The following is a 22,278-nucleotide window of genomic DNA, read 5'->3' as shown; positions in this document are numbered from 1 at the left end:
ATGGGCTAAATTGGTGCAGCAAAGGTGACTACAGAAGAGATGGTGGGAGGGGCTAGTGCTTTAGAAACGATGGAAGCAATGCGAGGCTATGATCTTCCCGAAAGTCACCCCAAATTATTTTGTCATGGGTATGAAACATTGACAGTCATTATGGTGATGACATTACCAATATATCAACAATCTAATATGGTCTCTGGTGGCACAGGCGTGACTTGACTGCTCCTGGTGGTCATGTGACTGCAACCTAATAGGTTTGACCCGGAAGAGACCCACTAAGTATTTCTCCCCTATACGTAACTCTCATTTCTAAACTTCTAGTGCCTAACCTTGAACCTCCCAGCTGTAGCCTAACCCTTACTCCCCTACCTAACATTGTTGTCAACTTTATGACCATATTGATTTCAAATCTACTAAAACTGTTAAAAAAATACTGTGTTTTGATGACTTACAATCATTCGTCTCTTATCTTCTATCATAGGCAAGGTTTCCTTGGATGCGGTATGGCAGTGTGGTCTGTGTAATTGGAATAATAGCCGGTTTCTGTATAGGACCTGGTAAGTGTTGATGCCAATTGTAGACTACTGTAACCTCTTCTTTCTTCTCTGAGTTTGATATGAGCTCCCGACAGTCAGGATTCCAACAGTCAGTAGTCTGACTTCAGAATCCTGATGGACGGTACTCTGACACAGGTTCTTGGACCCCATTGAGGGAGAATAGCCATGTAAGTCAGAATCCCGACTTTCATGAGGTCATCCGGCACCCCTCTTCTCCTGTGTGTACAGGATTATTGCAACTTTATTTTGTTTTTGCCTATCTTCAAAATTCATAGTTGTGGACTAGAACCTGAAAGCCGATGTGCTTCTTACAGATTGCGCCATTATATAAATCATTGGTACTTTTATAGTACTGGTTAATAAAACAGATGATACACTTCAAGTTCCTACAGCAAATGATCTCTTTACGGTTTTTATATTGGGAGAGCTACACACAATACAGTAGGAGCAGTAATTATGCCAAATCTATGTATTGGCTTCAATGTTCTGCCCCACAAGTCAAAACTGCAAAACCGTTTTAGCTCTTACCATCTGAAGCCCAGATACTGCACAATGGGCGAAATTTACTAAGACTTGGAAAGACGACTGATGCCGGGTATGGATTCTTATGACCAGCATCGCTTGTATTTTCAGCAAAATACAATTCGTAAATAGAGCAAATTTACTAATGTGCCATATTTACAGATTCATATTAACCCGTTGGCTAAATACAAATACGAGTCGTCAGCCTGTTGAATGATTCGTGCAGGCTGTAGTGTAAAAAAATTTGTATAAATAAATAATTTTTAAAAACGGGGTGGGGCCTGGGGCCCCCCACATGGCCGTAACGAGCCACGGGCTTAAGAAGCTGGTCCTGGTTTATGGACAGGACAAACTGAGTAGGGGTCCCCCATATTTTGTGAACCAGCCTGCCAGGGTAATGTCACAGCTGGGGACACTTATTATATAAGGTCCTGCGGCCAAACCATTATCCCCCTGACCGGTCAGCCAGGCAGGAACCCTGGGGGAGTGGAGACTCCCCCCAGTAAAGGGGTCCCCCCCTCCAGGATTAACCCTGTCCAGGCTGAAGCTCGGGGCTGTCCCAAGTTCCCCATTGCAGTGGGCACCAGGCTGATGGCATTGTTGTAAAAAAAAAAAATTATCTATAGGGTTCTGCTGTGGAACTGTGAGTCTCAGCAAGAACTTGGAGTTGGGAACCACATACCCCATACATGCTATACTCCCCTACCTTGACATCAAGGTTTCGGTCCCCTTGTCCAGTAGACAATCCATATGGGTACCTGTAGAAGGAAGTTTATACTTACAAGCTTCTATGGCCTGCATCGGTCCTCTTCTTTCTCTGTAGAATCCACATACTTGACAAAAAAAGAAACGACTCCTGATTGGCCGCTAGGCTTCAGCCCGGGCAGGGCTAATCCTGGAGGGGGGACCATTTTAGTCCCTACTCCCCCCGAGCTGACTAGTCAGGGGGATAATGGTTTGGCCACGGGACCTTTTATATAATAAGTGTGCCCTGACTGTAGTATTACCCTGCTGGCTGGTTGGGCCCAATACTGGATCTCAAAATACGTGGGACCCCTATTATTCCCCCCCCCCCCCCCCCCCCCCCATATTTTGGGAACCAGGACCGGCCCTTGAACTTGGTGCTGGTTGTTAAAATTCTGTGGATCCCAAATGTCATTTGCCCCGTGTATCTTTACTTTTTTTTTTACACTGTAGCCTGCACAGATCTGACTGATCCGTGCAGGCTTCACCCATATACGTCTGGAAAATGAGTTGTATTTTCCAGATGTATTTTCGTGGCAATTACCAGTCATATATAACATACAGCTGCTTAGTAATTTTTGAATCACCATTCAAATGAAAGGTGATTCCTAGTTGTATTCTTTTGATGACATTTGTATTCCTGCTTAGGAGTATGAATACGCCTGTCAAACAGAATACGAATTGGCGTATTTCTAGCATACTAAATGCCAAAAATATGTGCCTACGATTACGCCTATTTCAGGCCTATTCATGTTAGTAAATTTCCCACAATGCCTCCTGTGCGTCTATCCACTTTAACTAGGAAATGGTTAAAGCCACATTAGATGCTTTGCAGAGTCTATCGTAAAATGATGGATGAAGACTGGGGTGGTTTATCCCATTGATATATTAACCGAGCCTCCAACAAATCTATAATTCATTTTCAGCTAAGAATTTATTCAGTGTAATTACATCTTTAATTAGGATTTTTATGGCTCATTGTTCATAAACAATGATGAATATGACTTTTAAAGCAACCAGGATTAGTGGGGAAAAAATCTGCATAAACAGAATTCCATATACTGTGTTCTGCATGAATCTTTCTGCGTTAAGAGTTCTATACATGGTGTCATGTGGAAATAATGAACTGGCGTCTACGATTTTTCCCTAAACACATTAACCTCATTACACCAACAATGGGTAGGAGATGGTTCTATTAACATTGGTCTATAATCAGTAGGTGCTTTAGGAGTTGATTAGAATATGAAGAGTGGTAACTGATGGAGACTTTTGTTATCTTTTGTGCCTGAAATAACTGTCATCACATCATCTGGTTGAAAGCTATTATTGTTAGCATGTTGCTAAGGGAGATATTTATCAAAGATATACCAACACAAATGTGTATTGGGGAGGTGATGAAGAAGAGGGAGGAGGTTGATGAAAACCTAGCAGGTGGCACCTAGACCAGCAGTTGAGTCCTCAATGTTGACTCCAAAATAGATTGGGTTGGCACCCATCGTAGTGGCCACTGCACGCCACCCGCCACACATTACCTACTTGATGCTGTTTTGACATGAGGAGGAAGTGGCCCCATCCTCCCGATTTTGGCCATGCAACCACTCATTACCGAAGCTCGGCAGACCTGTCAGTGCCCCTGCCTCCCACTGCTGGTCTTCCTTCAATTTTGCCCACACGTGCATCAAGCATATAATGAGGTCTGGATAAGATGCATATTTCGAAGCTTATCACCAAATGTTCTAGTCTATCCACAACTAATGCTCACAAAGGGTTCCTAGAGTATTTAGAAGATAAAAGATCCTTTGTAGGATGGTAATCTTCAATCTTCTTGGTATGCCCCTATCTGAAATCCTTGAATGTTTCATTTAGTTAATATATAGAAGAAAAGGGAAATGCAGGTGCACATTTGAAGCACTAAGAACACTGGTAATCAAAACAATTCTAATAAACTCTACAAGTAATATATAGTTAACATACAAAACTTGCGAAATGTCCTTAGTGGTGACCAGTTACTTTAATGGACTGATTTATCACCCCTGGGAAAATATCAGTCAAATTTGCAATGTAATAACTGATTATATCACACTGATGTATCAATTATAAAAATTGATACATGTATCAATTATAACATTGATACATTGTGAGAAAGGTCTATCCCTGTGATGAGTCTCTGCAGCATTATCGGGGGAACTCTGCCACAGAATTCAGGATTAAGACTACGAGTTGGAGATCACTGCCATTGCATCATTAACAAATAGTGGTAGCGTGTGAAACGTAACACCAACTTATCAGAATTATATCTTCTCTGTTTTTAGGACTTCATACAAGGCATAAATAGAAGTTGTTATATTGGACGCCTTTGGCTTGTGTGGGTGGTTTTCCACCCCTTACAATTCCAAGAGCCCAACAAGCCTTGCATAAAGCATTTATTTATTCTATCAAAAGCCTTTTCAGCGTCTGTTGACATTTGCATTTTTTTGGCCAGTAGAATCCTGTAAAAACTCACCTTATCCAGTGTAGATCTTTGGACCATGTAGGCATCTAGTGGTCAAAAAAACAAACAAACAGCCAAACGCAAATAAAAAGTGTGTAGATAGGGATTCTCTTTCCCAGGTGACATCTGTCACCTAGAGACCTACCAGCCAATCAGGGAGCACCACATGGTAGCGCTCTCTTGACTGGCTGAGCTCTGCTGAGCTGTCACAGAAGCGGAGCCCATAGACTTCTATGGGGAAAATCCTCAAAGAAATCTATGGTTGGGAACTGGCGGTTTAGCACAAAGGTTAATTAGGTCAAACCACAAGCTTGACCTAATTAACCTTTGTGGTAAAACACAGGGAGGGTAGGCAGGTATGCCTCAATGACTTCCAATATGCACTTTAGAGAAAATACCCATTGTAAGTGTGTTTTTTAATTGGGATTGTGTGAAATAAAACTTCTGAAGTACTTGTGCGCCTATTTATACCATTTTACAGATTTTATCTCAGGAGGAAAATCAGAGTAAAAGGAACTGAACTTCATATTTAAGGATTTAATAATGTGCTTTGTGAACAAACCAATGATTACAGCTGGTTACGCTGGGCAGTTTGTGTTTGGCCGTGGTGTACTGTATGTGTTTCTTGCAAAAAACTCAACTAAATGCTGCAGTGTGTTTACAATATAACATTCTGCTAAAACTGAAAGTGCCTGCCCTCTCCTGGTTACAGTAACAGCTAGATAGAAATGCTCTTGTACCGAATGCAATATGATTAACTGCTGATTGCTAACTTGCAGGAATGGTGCAAACTAGTGCGTGTGAAAATGCTTAGGCACATAGATTAGAGTCTGTTTAGTTTTACCAACAGTTTAAATTATGGCCTGATAATAGATAACTACTAGATATAGCTACTTTTACATATTATAAAGACTTTTTGCCATGTTTTCTTGGCCACACCAAAGAGGTCATTCTGATTGCTTCATTCCCACGTGCGTTCATACAGGGAGCACATTTTTGTGTGTCTGCATTTATGCACATGTGCAGTTCTGTTTGCGAACAAATGCGGCGACTTGCATAGATGCTGGCCCATTCGCACGGAGCAGTGTGGATGGGGACATAGGGCGGTGGGCATGGGCCGACCCCATGCAAACACTGGGCGCTCCCATTCAAATTGCAGCATGAATCGGATGTCAGTTGCCCATCCTGTTCACGTAGCAGGGCACCGCAAATCTAAGTCACCAGAGAGTGATTTAGATTTGCGAGCGCTTAAGAAATCATTCGATGGTTGTGACAGTCGAATGCTTTCGGAACCGCACACAAGGCTGCGAATAGATGTTTATGCTAAACATCCAATCGTATGCATGCAGGGACATTCGGCATACGAGCAGGGAGTTGGCTGTGCATGCGAGCGGTAGGTGGCGTTTAGTTGGCTCACCAGAATGACCTCCCAAGTGTCACTGACCCTGGTGACTCCACTGCTTCTTGGTTAAATGTTTTTTATCAAAACACGAATATATAATAAAAAATATATATACACACACCTATTAAAAGTGCCACGCAGCTTATACTGGCAGACCACATACTGTACATGTACATGGTAAGTAATTATTCAAGTGAGCATTTTAAAGGCCATACAATTGCACAGAACACATTGGCCCTGTTTCTGGTTGACTTGATAAGCTGTGAAGCACGCAATTTACCGAGTCCCAGAGGGCCTGCCCCGCCGAATCGCTGCTGCATCCCCTCACAACCATGCAAGGGCATGTGTCATGAAGACACATTCTCTCGCATGTGCCCACAGCAGGAGAAATCCTTCAATGGCCATCAAATAATTTCTCCAGCCGAAGGCAGGTGGCTGACGTCATGTGATGTCAGCCGTCAGCCCCTGGCACACCTCCTCCCGCCCTCATTCCCATGGGAATGCCCAGTGTTTTAATGGGGGTACATGGGTCCGTGCAAACGGAAGGCGACTCTGTAAGTTGCCGAGTCCGTTCACCCAGGGACCCTGCACATGTACATAAATCATTATGAACAGGAAAAATAACAGGGTACTTATGTAGTATCTGAGCGCCCGATTTTTTGATTGTATGCCTTAACTTAAGGCATACAATCAGATGCGATGGACCCGATTTTTTGCGGAAAAATCGGGTCCATCGCATGCAACCAAATCACATGCGATGGACGCGATTTTTACATTGGATTCAATGTTAAATGGTCCGTGAGACCCGATTTTACATTGGGTCCAATGTTGAATGCCCCCCAGACCCCATTTTTTATTGTATACCCACCCTGTTCATACCCCCACTATCCAAGTGGGCATGGAGTTGATTTTATATAGCGTGGCGAGCGGACGCGGAATACATTTTAAGTAATCCACGTCCCCTCGCAGGGCTCGCTGCGCTCGCCACGCTTTGGGCTCCGTGGCTCGCCACGCTATATAAAATCAACTCCATGCCCACTTGGATAGTGGGGGTATGAACAGGGTGGGTATACAATAAAAAAAAGGGGTCTGGGGGTATTTAACATTGGACCCAATGTAAAATCGGGTCTCAGGGACCATATAATATTGAATCCAATGTAAAAATTGCGTCCATCGCATCGCATGTAATTTGGTTGCATGCAATGTGATCGACCCGATTTTTCCGACCCGATCAAAAAATCGGGCGCCCAGATAACACATAAGTACCAAAAACATTGCTCCCCTGTGCGAGCGTGTGAGGGAGAGAATTAACCAGAATGACCCCCGTTGTGCATATAAAGATGCACCATGCGATATTGCAACGTCTTTGGTGACAGTAGGCATCTAGTAGGCAAGAGGGTTTTTTTTAACGTGAGCAGTGCATTATAACTCATATACTGTATAAGTGTAGTGACTATAAAAGCTCAAGTTTTTAAAATATAACAATTTTTTTTTGAAAATGTCAGATAAAAATACCAGATAAAATCCCTTTTTACCATTTATGCTTTTATTTTATTTTAATCTGTTGATAAACATATGTTTGGTCAAATAATATATACAAATGGTATTATTTATTTAATATATTTTTGTTCATGAACCCGATAACATCTGCTCTTATACATGAGATACATTTGTGTTTGTTTGCCCAGCCGGCCTTCCATTCATAGTGACGGGAGAGCTCTTTATGCAGTCTCATCGCCCTGCAGCGTTTATTGTCGGAGGATCACTCAACTGGTTATCAAACTTTACAGTTGGCTTTGTGTTCCCATTCCTCCAGGTAATGTGCATTATGTCCATGTTTTGTATGTTCTAAAGTGTAAAATCAGGGCCGGCGCCACCACTAGGCAAATCTAGGCATTTGTCTAGGGCGCCGGCCACTGGAGGGCGGCATTTCGCCCCCCCCCCCCCCGTGCCGCGGGGGTACCTGTCCTGCGGCTGTGTATATAAAGCTTGCGGTGGCAGCGGGGGGTCCCTGCAGTCAAGAAATAACGAGCGCTATCCGCCTGGCTACGCGGAAGCGCTTCTGTTGTGAAAACACTGGCCGCACGCTGATTGGCTGAGATTCAGCCAATCAGCTTGCGCCGTGCGGCCAGTGTTTTCACAACAGAAGCGCTTCCGCGTAGCCAGGCGGATAGCGCTCGTTATTTCTTGACTGCAGGGACCCCCCGCTGCCGCCGCAAGCTTTATATACACAGCCGCAGGACAGGTACACCCCCCCCCCCCCCCAGGGGCGCCCCCACCCCGACTCGCCTGGCACCGGCCCTGTGTAAATTATTTATCTCTAGTTAGGGTTTCCAAATTTCCGGTGGGCTGGGAGGGCCACACAATTTTTGGGAGCCTCCTGGAAGTTCCATGAGGCTAGTATGACGTTGGTATTAGCGTCATTGAAGAACTACAAGGAGCTGTAGACATAAAGTATGGGTGCACATTTTATCAAACAACATTGATATTAAGAATCCCCTATATATATTTTATGTATGGGGGACCAGAGGAGCCATGCTCCTGATAGGTCATTCATGTCCCATAGACGCCTATGTTAAGAGTTTAACATGGGCTCCTATGATGAGAACCGGCCAATCAGGAAGAAGAGATGAGGACAGGTACATATGAGCCCAAACAAAGGACAACTAATTGCGCTTGTGTTATTACTGGGTATTTGAGGCAATGGGCCATATCAGTAAATCAATAAAGCAAGTAATTTTGTGTCTGGGTCAAACCACATTGCTATGCAAGGGGAGTGAGTACATTTATATTGTTTCCCTGCAGGGTAACTACAGAATGCTTCTGCATGTAGCCCATAGTTAGACAGCGTTTTTTTTTTTTTTACACTGCAATTTAGATTTCAATTTGAACACACCCCACCCAAATCTAACTCTGCTTGTTACATCTGCCCCACCTGCAGTTTAACATGGTTTTATCCATTTTCTTGCTTTTCTGCTTAACACCGCTAAATCAAGACGAAAGTGCGTTACTATTTCTGTGCCATCATCTATTATCACCAAGACTTAAGGGGCATACCCACAGTGAGATGTGTGCTAAAATTTTGTGCTGAGCAATTTAGGGTGGGTGATTTCCTGGTGTCTAGATCACCCATACCTCAATCTGTGCTAAGGGATTTTACTGGGCAATTTAATTAAGCGATAAAAAATAGCGTTATTTTAAATAATGGGTTAATATTGCAGGAGGGGGGTGTGTCTCTTTCTAAGGGTATACATTTAACCTCTCCCAGCTTGGGGCTGATTCTGGCAGCACTCCGGTTACTTGGAATATGACACTGTGTGTCATTATGCCTGCAGCGCTGGGTGCCGTGTCACTTCCTCAAGCAGCTGCCTGCCTGGTGGAGGAATAGTGCTTACAGCTGGTATGTAGAAGGGCTCTGCTGTAACACTTCCCTGGAGAGAGGGCACAGTGCCAGGCGCCCAGCACATAGCAGGCGATGTGCCCCAGAGAGCACTCACAGCACTGGCCAGTACAGGATGCCAATCTTGGACAACGCAGCAGCGCACAGTGCATGGGGAGACTGCCCATCACTAGGAGACCAACCGGGGGGCAGAGCTATGCCCATAGGGCAGCACTGGGAGCCTACTGTCAATTGACGTAAACTCTCCGGCATGTATGGAGGTGAGCAACCCTCATCCCCAGCACCACCATCATTTCCCGTCCTACATCTCCTGACAGCCAGGGGACTGAGCAAGGTGAGGGATCAGCACAGTATATCCCATGTCAATGTGGTGATACCAACAATGTGCCTGGTCATTACGAGCTGGGATTACATCTCCCCTGTGTAGCAGCAACAAGCTGAGTGGGCACTGGTGCTATGCATGGGGGGGTGTAACCATGCTGCTCCCAGCACAGGGGATGACCGTGCTCTGCCCCTCTGCCAGCACACAGCCACACTGGAGCTGCCAGGCTTTCATCTGTGATCCACTTCGTTAGGAGCCCATTGCCTACTGGTGGTGTCTGATCAGGACATCTGGTACTCGACTGTCTCTACACGCTAATACCACCCAGCATCATCTTCATCTGCCCAGGGTGACACAAGATGAAACAAGAGGAGGGCTCACTGGGAGATGCAGGTGGGTGGATCACAGGGATAGGTAGGGGAGTGGCTCACAGGGAGGCAGGGGAGTGGCTATAAAGCTCTTGAACACTCATTCTGTACACAAGAAGTGATATGAAGTTCTACATTTTCATTACATGTAGTCAAGATCTACTCAAGCGATGGAAACACGTGGGACTGCACCTCGTCATCGCTATACACATGGAGCAATCTGTACTTTACCTCTAAGCAATCTAGTCTGTTCATATTGTTAGGTCTAAATTAGCTTTGTAAACCAAAGTTCTAACTCCACTTTCCTTTGCTCCCCAGATGTCAGCGGGAGCGTTCTGCTACTTGGTGTTCTGCGGCATCTGCGTGTTTGTAGCCGTCTATGTTTACTTTGTCATCCCGGAGACAAAGAATAAAACTTTTATGGAAATTAGTGAAATGTTTTCTCCACGAAAAGTATTACACACGTCCGTGTTATCCGTAGATGACATGAAACTGAGGAAAATGAATGGCTATGGGGCACTAGAAAGCAGCTCTTTGGAGTTCTCTTGATGTAGACTCTGCTCAATATAAGATGTGATATTCCTCGCGGTACGGCTGATGGACCTTAAATCCAAGCAAAGGACAGAAACCATTTCTACAATCAGTCCAGGGTTAAACTTTGACTTTCTGATAAAACCAGTGTTTATGCCTAATAAGTATTATAATGGACTCAATCTAAGGTTGAAAATAAATGTCATCCGACTGTATGCTGACATCCTATTTCTTACTTTTATTTCTTTTACATTGTCAAAATTGAATTTCATAAGTTTTACAGAGATTGTTTGACAGATGGAGAACATATGGGGGCATAAGTAATAGCTTCTGAGATTGCTCCTGGTGCAAGATGTTGGCCTAGCAGTGAACGATTGAGGATATATAGATTGATTTGATTAAATGTAAATAAAACCTTTTGCCATGTATTTTTGTGAATCAGTATCTGCTCCCTCCCCCCCTCCCCCCCTCCCCCCACACTATCCATATCTTCCCCTCTCCCTCTCTGATTGTCAGTTCATGCCATAATCTCAGCCCAGGAGAGGAGAAGGCTGATGTATGGGAAGGACCAGAACACTGATATGTCCCCACAGCTCCATCCCTTGTGTTTTGCTGGCGTTCCTGGCTTTGTGTGGGTAAGAGGGAGCAGAGCAGTGTGTTTTTCATCTTCATGTCCACTGGTGGTTGCCTAAATGAACAGCTTTTTGATACTGGAGGCCAGGTCTGTGAATTGATTGATGAATTCACCTGCATCTTGTCCACTTCATGCTTAACTAGTAGGATAAAGGGCTTTTACCTTCTATTTGCCCACATTACCAAGCATGGGGAGACTCTCCCCAAAATTCATGAGTGGACAGTAATGTTTCTCCTTGGTAACGAAGATATATGTGCACGAGCATGGTGGTTCGGAAAACATGAAATGTTCTGAGTGTCCCATTCTTGGTTAATGACACGTTGAGATGGCAGGACATGGCACTGCTCCATCTGTATATTGGGTGACATAATGACTTTCAAACCTATGACCCGTACCCCATTTATCAAGTGCTTTTTATAAAATGATATGTAGCAGCTGATTGGTTGCCATGGACAACTTCTCCAGTTGCTCACTTCTCCACTGTTCTCACTGCTTTATAAATCTCCCCCTCTTTCCTCAAGTCCATACCAGCCACCTTGACTTATTCAATAGTCCATGTTTACTTCATACAATGGCTCTATGTGCCAATCTGGCATGGTACTTAACATGGTACTTAATCGCTTCTCTGCCTTTTGGCTAAGATCAAGTGTAGTATCTGTTCTTATCAGTGGGTCTGGACCGGACCCTGGCAGAGAATAGAGAAAAGCTGGACCGAACCGTCTTGCTAGTGAGCTGAGGAACAGCCTATAACCTCATGTTCTGGGCGGGTGCTAGGTCTGGCTGAGTATCGATGCCCTGCTGGGGGAGGGAATACCATTCTTTCCACTTGTAGGGAGGGGAGAAGCATCGTGCCTAGTAGATGGGGCTCTTGTTCAGGGGTCTATAGCCTCTGAGGGAGAGTCACTCGAAAAGCCCGGTCTAGTATCCACTCACAGGAAGACTGGAAAAGCTGGGACCGAGTAGATTGCGCTCTGGTCTGTGGGGCTGGTACCCTCAGTCAGAGAGACAGCGAAAATCCCTGGGAGAGATGAAACACTCGGACTGAGTAGGTGTTTTCTTCTTCTTCTTCTTCTTCTTCTTCATTGGTCTATTTGGCCGTTGCAGGGGAGACTCATCGAAAAACCCGGTGAAGTATCCATTCCCATGCCGGGGTCTGGAAAGGGCCTGCTGGTGGAGCAGAGAAACACTGGGTCGGACGCTGACTGGCCGGCTGCCTGGAGTCCGAGGCTGCACTGTGCCCCCGGGGAAACTCGGGGGTGCCGAACATGCACGGGTGATCCCCATATCACCATGCACTAGTAAGCACTAGCACTGCACACTTCCCCCTCTAGGTTAGGCTGCACATCCTTACCTTATCCTTTGGATGGGGTTGGACAATTTTTCACACCCCCACCCCGGCCTTCTGGCTGGGGTCCTCTTTATTATTTATTTATTTATTTTCCTCTCTTCACGTTCGTCACTTTTCACGTTTTCTGTAGTGTCACGTTTTTGTTGGGTTGTGTGGTTGACCCTTATGGGCCTACATTCCCCAATGTACCGAAGCTCTCATCCTTTTAGGGAGAGCTTCGGTCCCCTCGAGGGTGACCACAAGCTGCAAGGCGGAGGGAAGCCTAATGCGGGTCTCTCCAAACCTTCCGGGGGTTGAGGAAAGAGGGTCCCTCTGAGCTCCGGCAAAGAGGACCCACCGATCCCTTTTTTTCCCCTCTTCGGCCTTATGGCTGAGTGGTGTTAGGGGAAAAACAGGGCCCTTCTCCTTTGGGAGAGGGTCCATTTCGATCGCATGACCCCTATACACTGCTTTAGTCACTGCACTGGTGGTGGGAGCACACCTCGGGCTCCCTGAGTTTCTTCAAACTTAACGTGCCTAGACTAATCACATACAGTATGTACTAACATCTTCACTTAGAATTGCAAAGGGCAGCTCTCCTGATCAGATCTACTCTTTGCAATTTCCATTGGCCCCTGGGCTTATGGGTTTCCACCCCAATAGAACCTCTGAGCATGCACAGAGTGACCACGACAATGCTTGGGGGGGGGGGGGGGTTGATCAGATGTGTTTAAGAGGCAATACTATTATGGGCATTATACACCCTTTTTTTCAGCATGTACATTCGGCATGCAGTCTCTTTGTAAAGTATGGGAGGGCGCAAATTTATAGTTTACAGGGCTGTGCCGAACTCCCTGGCATCACTTACTTCCTCCCTGTCACCTATTCCTTGTGGTCACCCACTGCTGCTGCCTGTTATCCATTCCCTGGTGGCACCCATTGCCTCTCACTCCTGTCACCCTCTGCCTCTCCCTCTCACCCATGGCCTATTTATCACCCATTAGCTCTCCCCATCACCAACTTCCTAATCCTCTGCTTTACCCCTTTGTCACGATCTCCCTCTCTCTGTCATACAGATAAGGAACTACTCCTGTATGCGAGGCCATGTTGTGAGACCACAGCCACTTTTCCAAGAGCAGCCTTCAGCGCACACAAAATAACCACTTTTCCCCCTGTCATTTGGTTTTGGTCCTTCCCTTAATTCTATGTGGTGCATGCATCATAATTTAAGTTGTTTGAAAGATAATAAGAAAAATAAACGTTAAGTAGAGTTCCACGTGGTCCAAAGCCATTTCTGCTGTCTGCAGAGTCCAGCTGCATAGTACACGAGAGTGCTAAGTACTCATTGACTGCACTTTCAGTGTAGGGAAGAGATTCGGTATCACTAGCAGTGTCTGGCTGGGGCATGAAGGGTAGGGGCCCACATATATGGGCATGGCCAGGGGCGGATTTGTGGAGCGATTCAGCCCGGGAGAAGTTTTTAAGCAGCAGTGGGGGAGGTGCTAGTGACCAGCTGGGGGGGGGAGGGGGTTGGGGTGCTAGTGATCAGCTTGCGGGGGGGGGGGGGTGTTAGTGACCACCCCTATAACCTTATATAACCCTGTATGCCAGTCCAACCCTGAAATCCACAAGGACAGGTCATTTTGCTGTCCAGCTGATCCGGAACTAGGACCTGGTGGTGCAGTCCTATCTATATAATGCTAATATTAATCAAATAATGGTTTCAACATATTCCATTTAATAGGTAATTGGAAGAAAAGCTGTAAATAGACTTCTGATCATAAGAACAAATTATCCCTTGCGTACAGTATTTGTTACATCTATATAACAATGTAATTCTCAAGTGAGCAAAACAGAATGTCAGCGAGGTGAGATGAATTAGACGACACATCTGATGCAGTAAAGATAGGTGATTAATGGGACAACAGCAGTTTCATTGAGTTGACTGCCATCCATGAATTGATTAAATGCAGCGTGTTATGCAGTTTATATAATGATGAATGGGAGCAGATTCTTTTACCAGCCTCTGGGCTGAACTTTCACAGAGTTTGCCACGGGTACGGGGAGCGAAGTTTACAATCTAGAATCTTCACCATCCGAGAGCTTGCTGCAGACCGTTAATGTATAGGAAACATACTCCCAGGGAAATCAAGTGGATTAACATCGCGGGCAGAATCTTCAATACATCTGCATTTTAATGGTGGTCTTTCCCGGAGGGGTCATCTTTATTTTTTTTAATAAAAATAAAAAGTAGGACTTTGCTTTGATGTGTTGTTTATGTAATTCCTAAAAGTCATTCCTTTCATTAACACATTACACAACGCTTTTCCCTGAGACAGTTTTGAGAAATAAAACTACAAACTTGCTGCGCTAGCAACGAACAGTGCTGTCTGAGCCTATCCTTACAGATCACTGGCAGCACTGAGAATGCAGTCAGGATGATAACTAAATGGGGGAGGGGGGAACCTAACATACATGGGAGGGGTGGGGCCAAGCTAACATACATGGTGCAGGAGCCATGCAGAAAACTGCAGCCTAGAAAATGACTGTCTGGGACATTCTTAGGGTGCTCTGGGCTGTAACTTGTCTTTGGTCTAGGTGGCCCTATTCTTCACTGTGATGTTATGACATGATTGGAGGAAAGGCCAACCCAGGGCTCATTTTTGCCCTGCCACTGGCTGAATGTGAAGGTGGATTTTCCACAAGGCCCCATAAAGATATCTTGGCCGTCCAAATATTCCCAGGAATTTGGCGAAACTGAAACAGGTGGGTCCGTGTACATCTCTATCACAGATATAGGTGGTAACATAGAGATGAGTACTTACTAATGAGTTGCAACCTTGATTCAAAGCAGCCATAACAACTTTTATATAATTACCAATGTCCCTATCTATAAGGACCAGTGAATCCCATCCTGTCCAATTTCCGAGGGTGTGGGGGTCTGCCCGAAAAACTGTTGTCTCCTACATACTTGCAAGAGAATAGGTAAGTACAGTATGGCCTGCATTTGTCATTTGGGGGTTAAGCAAAGTTGGATTCCATTTCCGTCCTAAATCTCCTGCTTTCCTGCATTGCACTTCAAATCTCTTATATTCTTTAGATTCTGCAAGTGATGCCACTAAAGAGTATATTTGAACCCCTGACAGACGAGAGAGACAGCACATGATCACACAGGGTCTTCTGTGCCTATGTGGTCTGACCCACAGCCTGTTGCTGCTGCTTCTGCTGTGAGTGACATAGGGATAGAATTTTTGCTAGCAATCTTTTTTTTAAGTTAAAACACATTTGGTGTTCATAATGATTTGGCTAATGTTATAATGGTATGTAAAACAGCACATCCAATAAATATAGATAGTGCCTACAAGTTGCAGACAGTCCAGTGTTCACAATAAAATAACATTTAAAAAGAAACCATGAACTTACTCATATGTTTAGGGATGAATTCACACAAAGTCAAATTGACTAAGGAATTTATTGCATTTACTGCCTTTATTGTATACAATACTGAGTATCTAACAGCGAATATGCAAGCTAGAATCCCATATTTATTATTATTAACAGTTTTCTATATAGCGCCTACATATTCCGCAGCGCTTTACAGAGAATATTTGAACATTCACATCAGTCCCTGCCCCAGTGGAGCTTACACTCTATATTCCCTACCACATATACATGCACACACAAACATTCTAGGGTTAATTTTGTTTGGAGCCAATTAGCCTACCAGTATATTTTTGGATTGTGGGGGGAAACCGGAGTGCCCAGAGGAAACCCACGCAAGCATGGGGAGAATATACAAACTCCGCAGAGTCAGGGCCATGGTGGGTATCGAACCCACGACCTCAGCGCTGTGAGGCAGTAATGCTAACCATTACACAAAGACAGGCCAACCTGTGGCTCTCCAGATGTTGTGAAACTACAAATCCCTGCATGCCTTGCTACAGTTTTAACACTCCCTTATAGCAAAACTGACGCAAGGCATGATGGGATTTGTAGTTTGACAACATCTGGAGAGCCACAGGTTGGCAAGGCCTGCATTACACCATCCGTACTGCCCCAATTATTTCATACAGCAATATTAATATAAAAACTAACATTCCAAAAAATAGTGTTACTGATGTTATATAGTTAATATCCCGGAACACCAAGTGTTTAATCATAGACACACCTATATGCAGAACTAAACATGTCCTTTGTGCAGAGTGTGACACGCCGCCGCGAAGGTGCGCAACACAGCCTAATGTAATCTCCTTGACTCCCTAGCTTTCAAAAGTAGGCAAATATGGGGTTAACCCAAAAGACAATCTGCAACTCTCAATGGGCGGGATGTATTAATATACATCGCCGCCCAGCCGCCGCGATGCTAACATATGCGGCTAGCATCGGGGTGCGGTGGCATTCCGGCGGCTGTCGGTGTCCCCAGCGTCTGCTCCTCCCCCCTGCAGCTGGATGTTCTCCCGGCTGTGACACCTGCTGGGGGAGGAGGAGATCGATGGAGGACGGGAGGGGGGTCGCGTAGACGGTGGGCAGCGGAGACGGGGCGGACGGGTAATGGTCCATAGGAAAATGTGGTAAACGCATTTTCCCTTAAGTATATCCCGCCCAATGTTCTTGACATTCTAAGACATTGGGCCTGATTCAGACCTGATTACTGGGCTGCTAATCTTAAGAGCCCAGCGATCAGGTAAATGGCAACCCTGCCACAGTAAAATACCGCTCATGTGCGCTGCTACAAATGGTATCGCAGCCATGCAAATTCCAGTAAGTCCACTCGCATCCACCGCTCACCATGGATATATTCTACCCTCTCTCCCCCATGAGTTACTCTGTGGTGCAAAGATAATGGCATATTATCGCTGGTGATGACATCAGAGGTCCTTCCTTTAAATGCCTGGGTCCCGTCTGCGGTTGTTACAAATTCTCCCAGGAAACAGACGGGTGACTTTTAATCAACCTGAGAAACGCCATCAATGAAATCCGTCACTGGCTTTCATCGCAAGATGGCCTCGTACATACGCGCTACTATTCGTGTGCATGCGCAGTGGATCGATAATCGCGAATTTGCAGCAGAACGATTGGGTCTGAATGAAGCACATAGTTCAGCGACCATTGGCAAACCACAGGATTTTCTAACTACATTCTCTCATGTGGGAAACCTTAATTAACTTGAGGGTTTACATAATGCAGTACACAGCCTTTACTGGGTAAAAAAATACTTTGCTTTAAGATAATAAAAGTTGCCTATCCCATAATTTACCTTAATTTCCATTACATCGAGAATTCTGCTTCTTTCCCCTGTTCTGCCGACAGTTGAAATAGTATATTACGTATGTACAACAGAGTGTAAATAACTAAAAAGTGTATTGTAAATAGATTCCAAGTTTATTCTTTATTAATGAGGCACTGAGTATCCTGCTGTTTTACAGCACAGAGACTTCCATAATATCCAAAGCTAAATTACACTTGTGTTGCCTTGGCAAAGCACGTGGCGCGGAATAAAATAAAATGCCGAGCTTTGCTCTATTTAAAGTTATAAAACAAATCTCTCTCCCCTATTTAAAGCTGCTTGGAATAATACAGATCTAAAGAAATATATTATGATAGTTATTTCTCACTGAAATGATTGGGATGTTTATCATCAAGCAATTCCGTCTCTTAGCGTGTTATGTATATTTATATATATCACGTGTATTTGTGTGATTTATATTTTATATACCAAGTTCGACATTATTACTAACAGATGGTAAATCACGTTCGGTATCATTTTGCGGTGGAAATATATATTTTTACCACAACCCATTAGACGCTAGGAAGTAAATTTTTCCCATGAGTGTGCGCTAATCACTTAGTGCAACTCTTTGGATGGCGCATAATGTTTTTATGTTCTTGTTTGCATCCCAGGGAGATTTACAATTTAGTTAAAATGTGTCTACTTATATGCATGATTGCAAGAGCAACACTAGAACGGCTTCAAAGAAAAATAGATACTGTACGGCCAGAAGTGGTGCAGTCAGCAGTCTTACCTAAATCCTAATAAAAAGGTTTCCAGACATAAAACGTGTTGTCAATCTAATATAATCTTCCATCCTCATACTGGACCTTATTCTGGTTGACACGCAACGCTGTGAAGTTCGCATCGTTGTGTGTCATTTTTCATCCGCCCGCCGTTTGCGTATGCTGCTTTCCCCCTTTAGCAGGGTGAATTCCTCCGCACGGCCGCGCATGGATGTTTAGCATAAACATCGAATGATGTGGAAGGAACATGATAAATGAAGACACTCTGAGGTATGAAAATGGCGGGCAGCTGACATCACTGGGTAAATACCATGGGAACGCCCAGCATCTTTGGAGGGGTGCTGGGTCTCTAACGCTGTCAGAGACTCTGCACCTCCATGACGCTAATCCCACCCCCCCCCCCCCCAATTGTTCTGCCTCCACGCATTGTTGGACAAGCTGCATCCTAAAAAAAGAAAAATAACAAAAATATATTTAGCTCTTGTTTATTGTTTGTGTGCACTGCACTCCCAATACATCATAGTGATATACTGTGTCAAGTTCCGTGTGTGATTGTTCTGCCTCCATGCAGTGTTGGACAAGCCCCGTCCTTAACAAACAAAAAAACTAACAAAGGGTGGGTGGCCCCAGGGCTAATTCTATCTTGCATAACCATTCATTAATCCCACTGCTGGGAGGCAGATATGTAACAACAAACTACCATCTGTTTGTGCCGAGGCTCTGTCGCCTAGCATAATATTAATAACCAGCCAGCTTGCTGCAGACTTTGGCCTAAATTGAATGAAAACAACATTGTGAGCTGTAAAGTGGTCACAATTGTCTGGAAATGGCTGGAAATTTATGTTATTGAGGTTAATATTACTCTAGGGACAAAAAAAAATGCAAAAATTAAGTGATTTGGGCGTTTTTTGACCATTTTTGAAAATAATCCAGATCCAAAGCCTTTCACCACCGCTTGACAAAGCCAAATCTAAATCCTGGTGAAGAATCAAAATCCAAATCTTTGGCCCATCTCTAATGGCAGCAAGCATGTAATACACACTGGAAATTAGCATTTAACCCCATATGGCAGCAAGAATGTATTCCACCCTAGCAAGGAGTATGGAACCCCTGGCAACGTGCATGGAACCCCTATGAGAAGAGCATGTAATCCCCCTATGAAACAAGCATGCAATCCCCCCTTGGCAACAAGCATGTAATCCCCCTGACAATGAGCATGGAACCCCTGGCAACAAGGATAAGCAGCACTTATGTGCCTATCAATGCGATTAATCTAAAAAATGTCATGCAATTAATCACGGTTATAAAATTGTATTCATTGCCCACCACTAATATATATACATATACATATGTATATACACAGCAGAGTCCGGACAGCAGAAACTGGAGAGGAGCATCTTAACCCTTGCGCTACTGGAAAAATGAGTTAATACCACAAGTGTCTCTGCACCAGCAAATGACACTGTTGCTTTTTATTGTGGCCAGACCTCCCCTTTTAAGGAAGGACATCCTGAAGGACTTGAGTTTTAATTTCTTGGATTGAAGTTTCCTACCTCCTCTTCCTCCAGCTTCCACTTTCCATCTTCCACCTCCCAGTCGGCACTTGGTGCATTTGGATCATTACTATTTTGGGAAACCACCACCTGCTTATTCTTTGGGACTTCAGCCATCAGGAGAGCCTAAAGCTGTGTACACATGGGGGAGATATATTGCTCAGCATTATATTGCTGAGCAATATATTGCTCAGTGTCTCCTCTTCATCAGTAACCAGAGATGGTCGCTGATGAAAGGGAACCTCTACCGGGGGAGCCGCAGAGGGAATAAACAAGCTCCTGCGACCAGCGATCATAAGGGGGCTAAAAACGGGAGCGCGCACCCGGAGATTTATCGCCGGTGCACACTCCAATCGCTGGCAATATGGTCACTCAGCGACCTTATTGCCAGGGATTTTAGCCCGTGTGTACGCACCTTAACTCCAGTTGTAAAACTACAAAACATGCTATTCACCCAGTCAGATTTATGGACACCCACTTCATCCAGCACTCATTATGTGGACGGAACAATGTGGACTATAACAACAATATGGAAGCGTTATAGGAACAAGTGGGACTGCAATAAGTATACCCATTAATCCTTTTTTCTTTCCCAAATCTCTCAACAACCAATAGTAATTAATACCCCTTTCAGACATACGCGAAAATCCCGGGTTTTTTCACATGAATGCGACCAAACCCGGGACTAGTGTATGTCTGAAAGGGTATACCCGGGATTTCACTCCCGGATACTGAGCACCTGCAATTGACCAGGGTTTTTCCCTGTATTTAACTCCCGGGTATAATACCCGGCTTATGTCTGAATGGGTTTACCCGGGTTTTTCAGTTTTAAACATGTGATGTTGCTTTTTTTGCTGCCGGGGGGCGTGTCCCATTTTAATGATGAATCACTGAAATGCTTGAAAAGCCTGGCTTATGTGTGAAAGGGGTATACCCGGGTATTTCCCGGATTTGAGGTGTAGTGTGAAAGGGGGTCTGTTACTAAAATCCTGGGAGTGACCTGGGTTGAAAATCCCGGGTAAACCTGGCCAAAATCCCGGGTAGTATGTCTAAAAGGGGTATCAATGGTTTTTATTACATGATTTTATTTTGTTTACTATATTTCTTATGCATCATTGACAGATGCTTTTTTAATAAATTGAGCATTTTATATAATAAACCAATGTTTACATTCCAATGTGATACCGAATTGATCTGAATTAAGTTTTTGTTTTTTTCATTCTTTTGTTGGGGAGTGACCTTCCCTGGTGTGTGAGCAGCTGACATAACACCCCATTTTTTTGGCACCCACTTTCTTCACCCAAGGGTGATATTATTTCTTTGCCTTAGTGAGAACATTCTTTAGACTTTAGAAGGGCTTACATAACTGCTATACAGAGTCAGCAGTTCATGGTTACTATATAGAGCACTTATATAGGTACTTCCCCTAGCCCACATGATAGATAGCTAGCTTCTCTCCAAGGCTTCTAGTAAGTAATAGCCATGAGCCAGAGGTCCCAGCATTGGGACACAGCTGGCCAATCACATGCAACTTTCTCCTGCTCCAAACCAATCAGTATCCTAGCGACCACCAGTATACCTTATTTTCCCTAACCTAACCATTTACCATGATAAGCTCTAGCCAATTATCATCACAAGCAGCAATCCAAATGTCACACAAAGGGGTAATCATACCCTTTAAGTATGCTAACATATAGCATTAAAAGAAAAAAACCAGTCTGATATTGTTTCCAAATTCAATTTAAATCATTTTGCCTGAGTCAGCCAAATAATTCTAAGCTCATGCACAGAATCATGAAACAATAAACTGAACCTTAAGGCGCTGATAAGATCATCAAAAAGTCACCGGACGATTCCTGGGCCCTGTGGCAAGTCTGCCATGAAATACGTCATTGCATACAACACATTAGGCCGTTTAGCCTCAGAGCCGGCTGTTCTTCTAATACCCAAATATCACTGGTTTGGTTCACACAAGATAAGCACTTGTCAGATGCTGGAGGCAGCAATGTCAACAGTTGCCCTTAAATCTCTGATGAAAGGGTATTTACATAAAAGAATTGCCTTTGATGCATCCCCAAGGTTGTGTACCAGCAGACAGCATTAAACAATTTATGGCTACAGCAAGATGCCTCTCGAAATTCACTCATGTAGTAGATGTCCTATTATATGGACAGTTGAGTTTAATAGTCATTGTGTACTTAAGCACAGCCGAACAACAATGTGAGAAAACAAAAAGCGTTTCCTCTACTTTGATGTCCTGTTCCCTCGCTCGCTATACAGTAAATTAAAAATATGAATCACATTTCTGCTGCCTCCCCAAACACTCGTGTTGTCAAGCTTTGTGCTGTGTTCATTTGTATTACCTTAATTTAATGTTAATTATGTTCTTCATTTACAAAGAACAAGCAATTCAGT

The 22,278-nt window shown here is 44.2% G+C and overlaps 1 protein-coding gene and 1 pseudogene across 1 annotated transcript in view; both read left to right on the top strand.

Moving 5' to 3' along the window:
- The window catches only part of LOC146009132 (solute carrier family 2, facilitated glucose transporter member 9-like), a 67,119-nt gene extending 56,357 nt beyond the window's left edge, over positions 1-10,762 (top strand). Inside the window, exons 10-12 of the mRNA XM_083149210.1 lie at positions 479-554; positions 7,402-7,529; positions 10,122-10,762. Of these exons, the coding sequence (XP_083005336.1) occupies positions 479-554; positions 7,402-7,529; positions 10,122-10,352 (435 nt within the window). The 3' untranslated portion in view covers positions 10,353-10,762. The remainder of the gene's footprint in view (positions 1-478; positions 555-7,401; positions 7,530-10,121) is intronic.
- Positions 10,763-11,584: 822 nt separating this feature from the next.
- Positions 11,585-11,690, top strand: LOC146012751 (U2 spliceosomal RNA; annotated as a pseudogene).
- Positions 11,691-22,278: the final 10,588 nt, after the last annotated feature.

This window comes from Crinia signifera, chromosome 6 (assembly GCF_055691185.1).
Source record: "Crinia signifera chromosome 6, ASM5569118v1, whole genome shotgun sequence".
In the NCBI taxonomy this organism is placed as follows: domain Eukaryota; kingdom Metazoa; phylum Chordata; class Amphibia; order Anura; family Myobatrachidae; genus Crinia; species Crinia signifera.
This window is presented reverse-complemented; position numbering and strand designations above follow the sequence as displayed.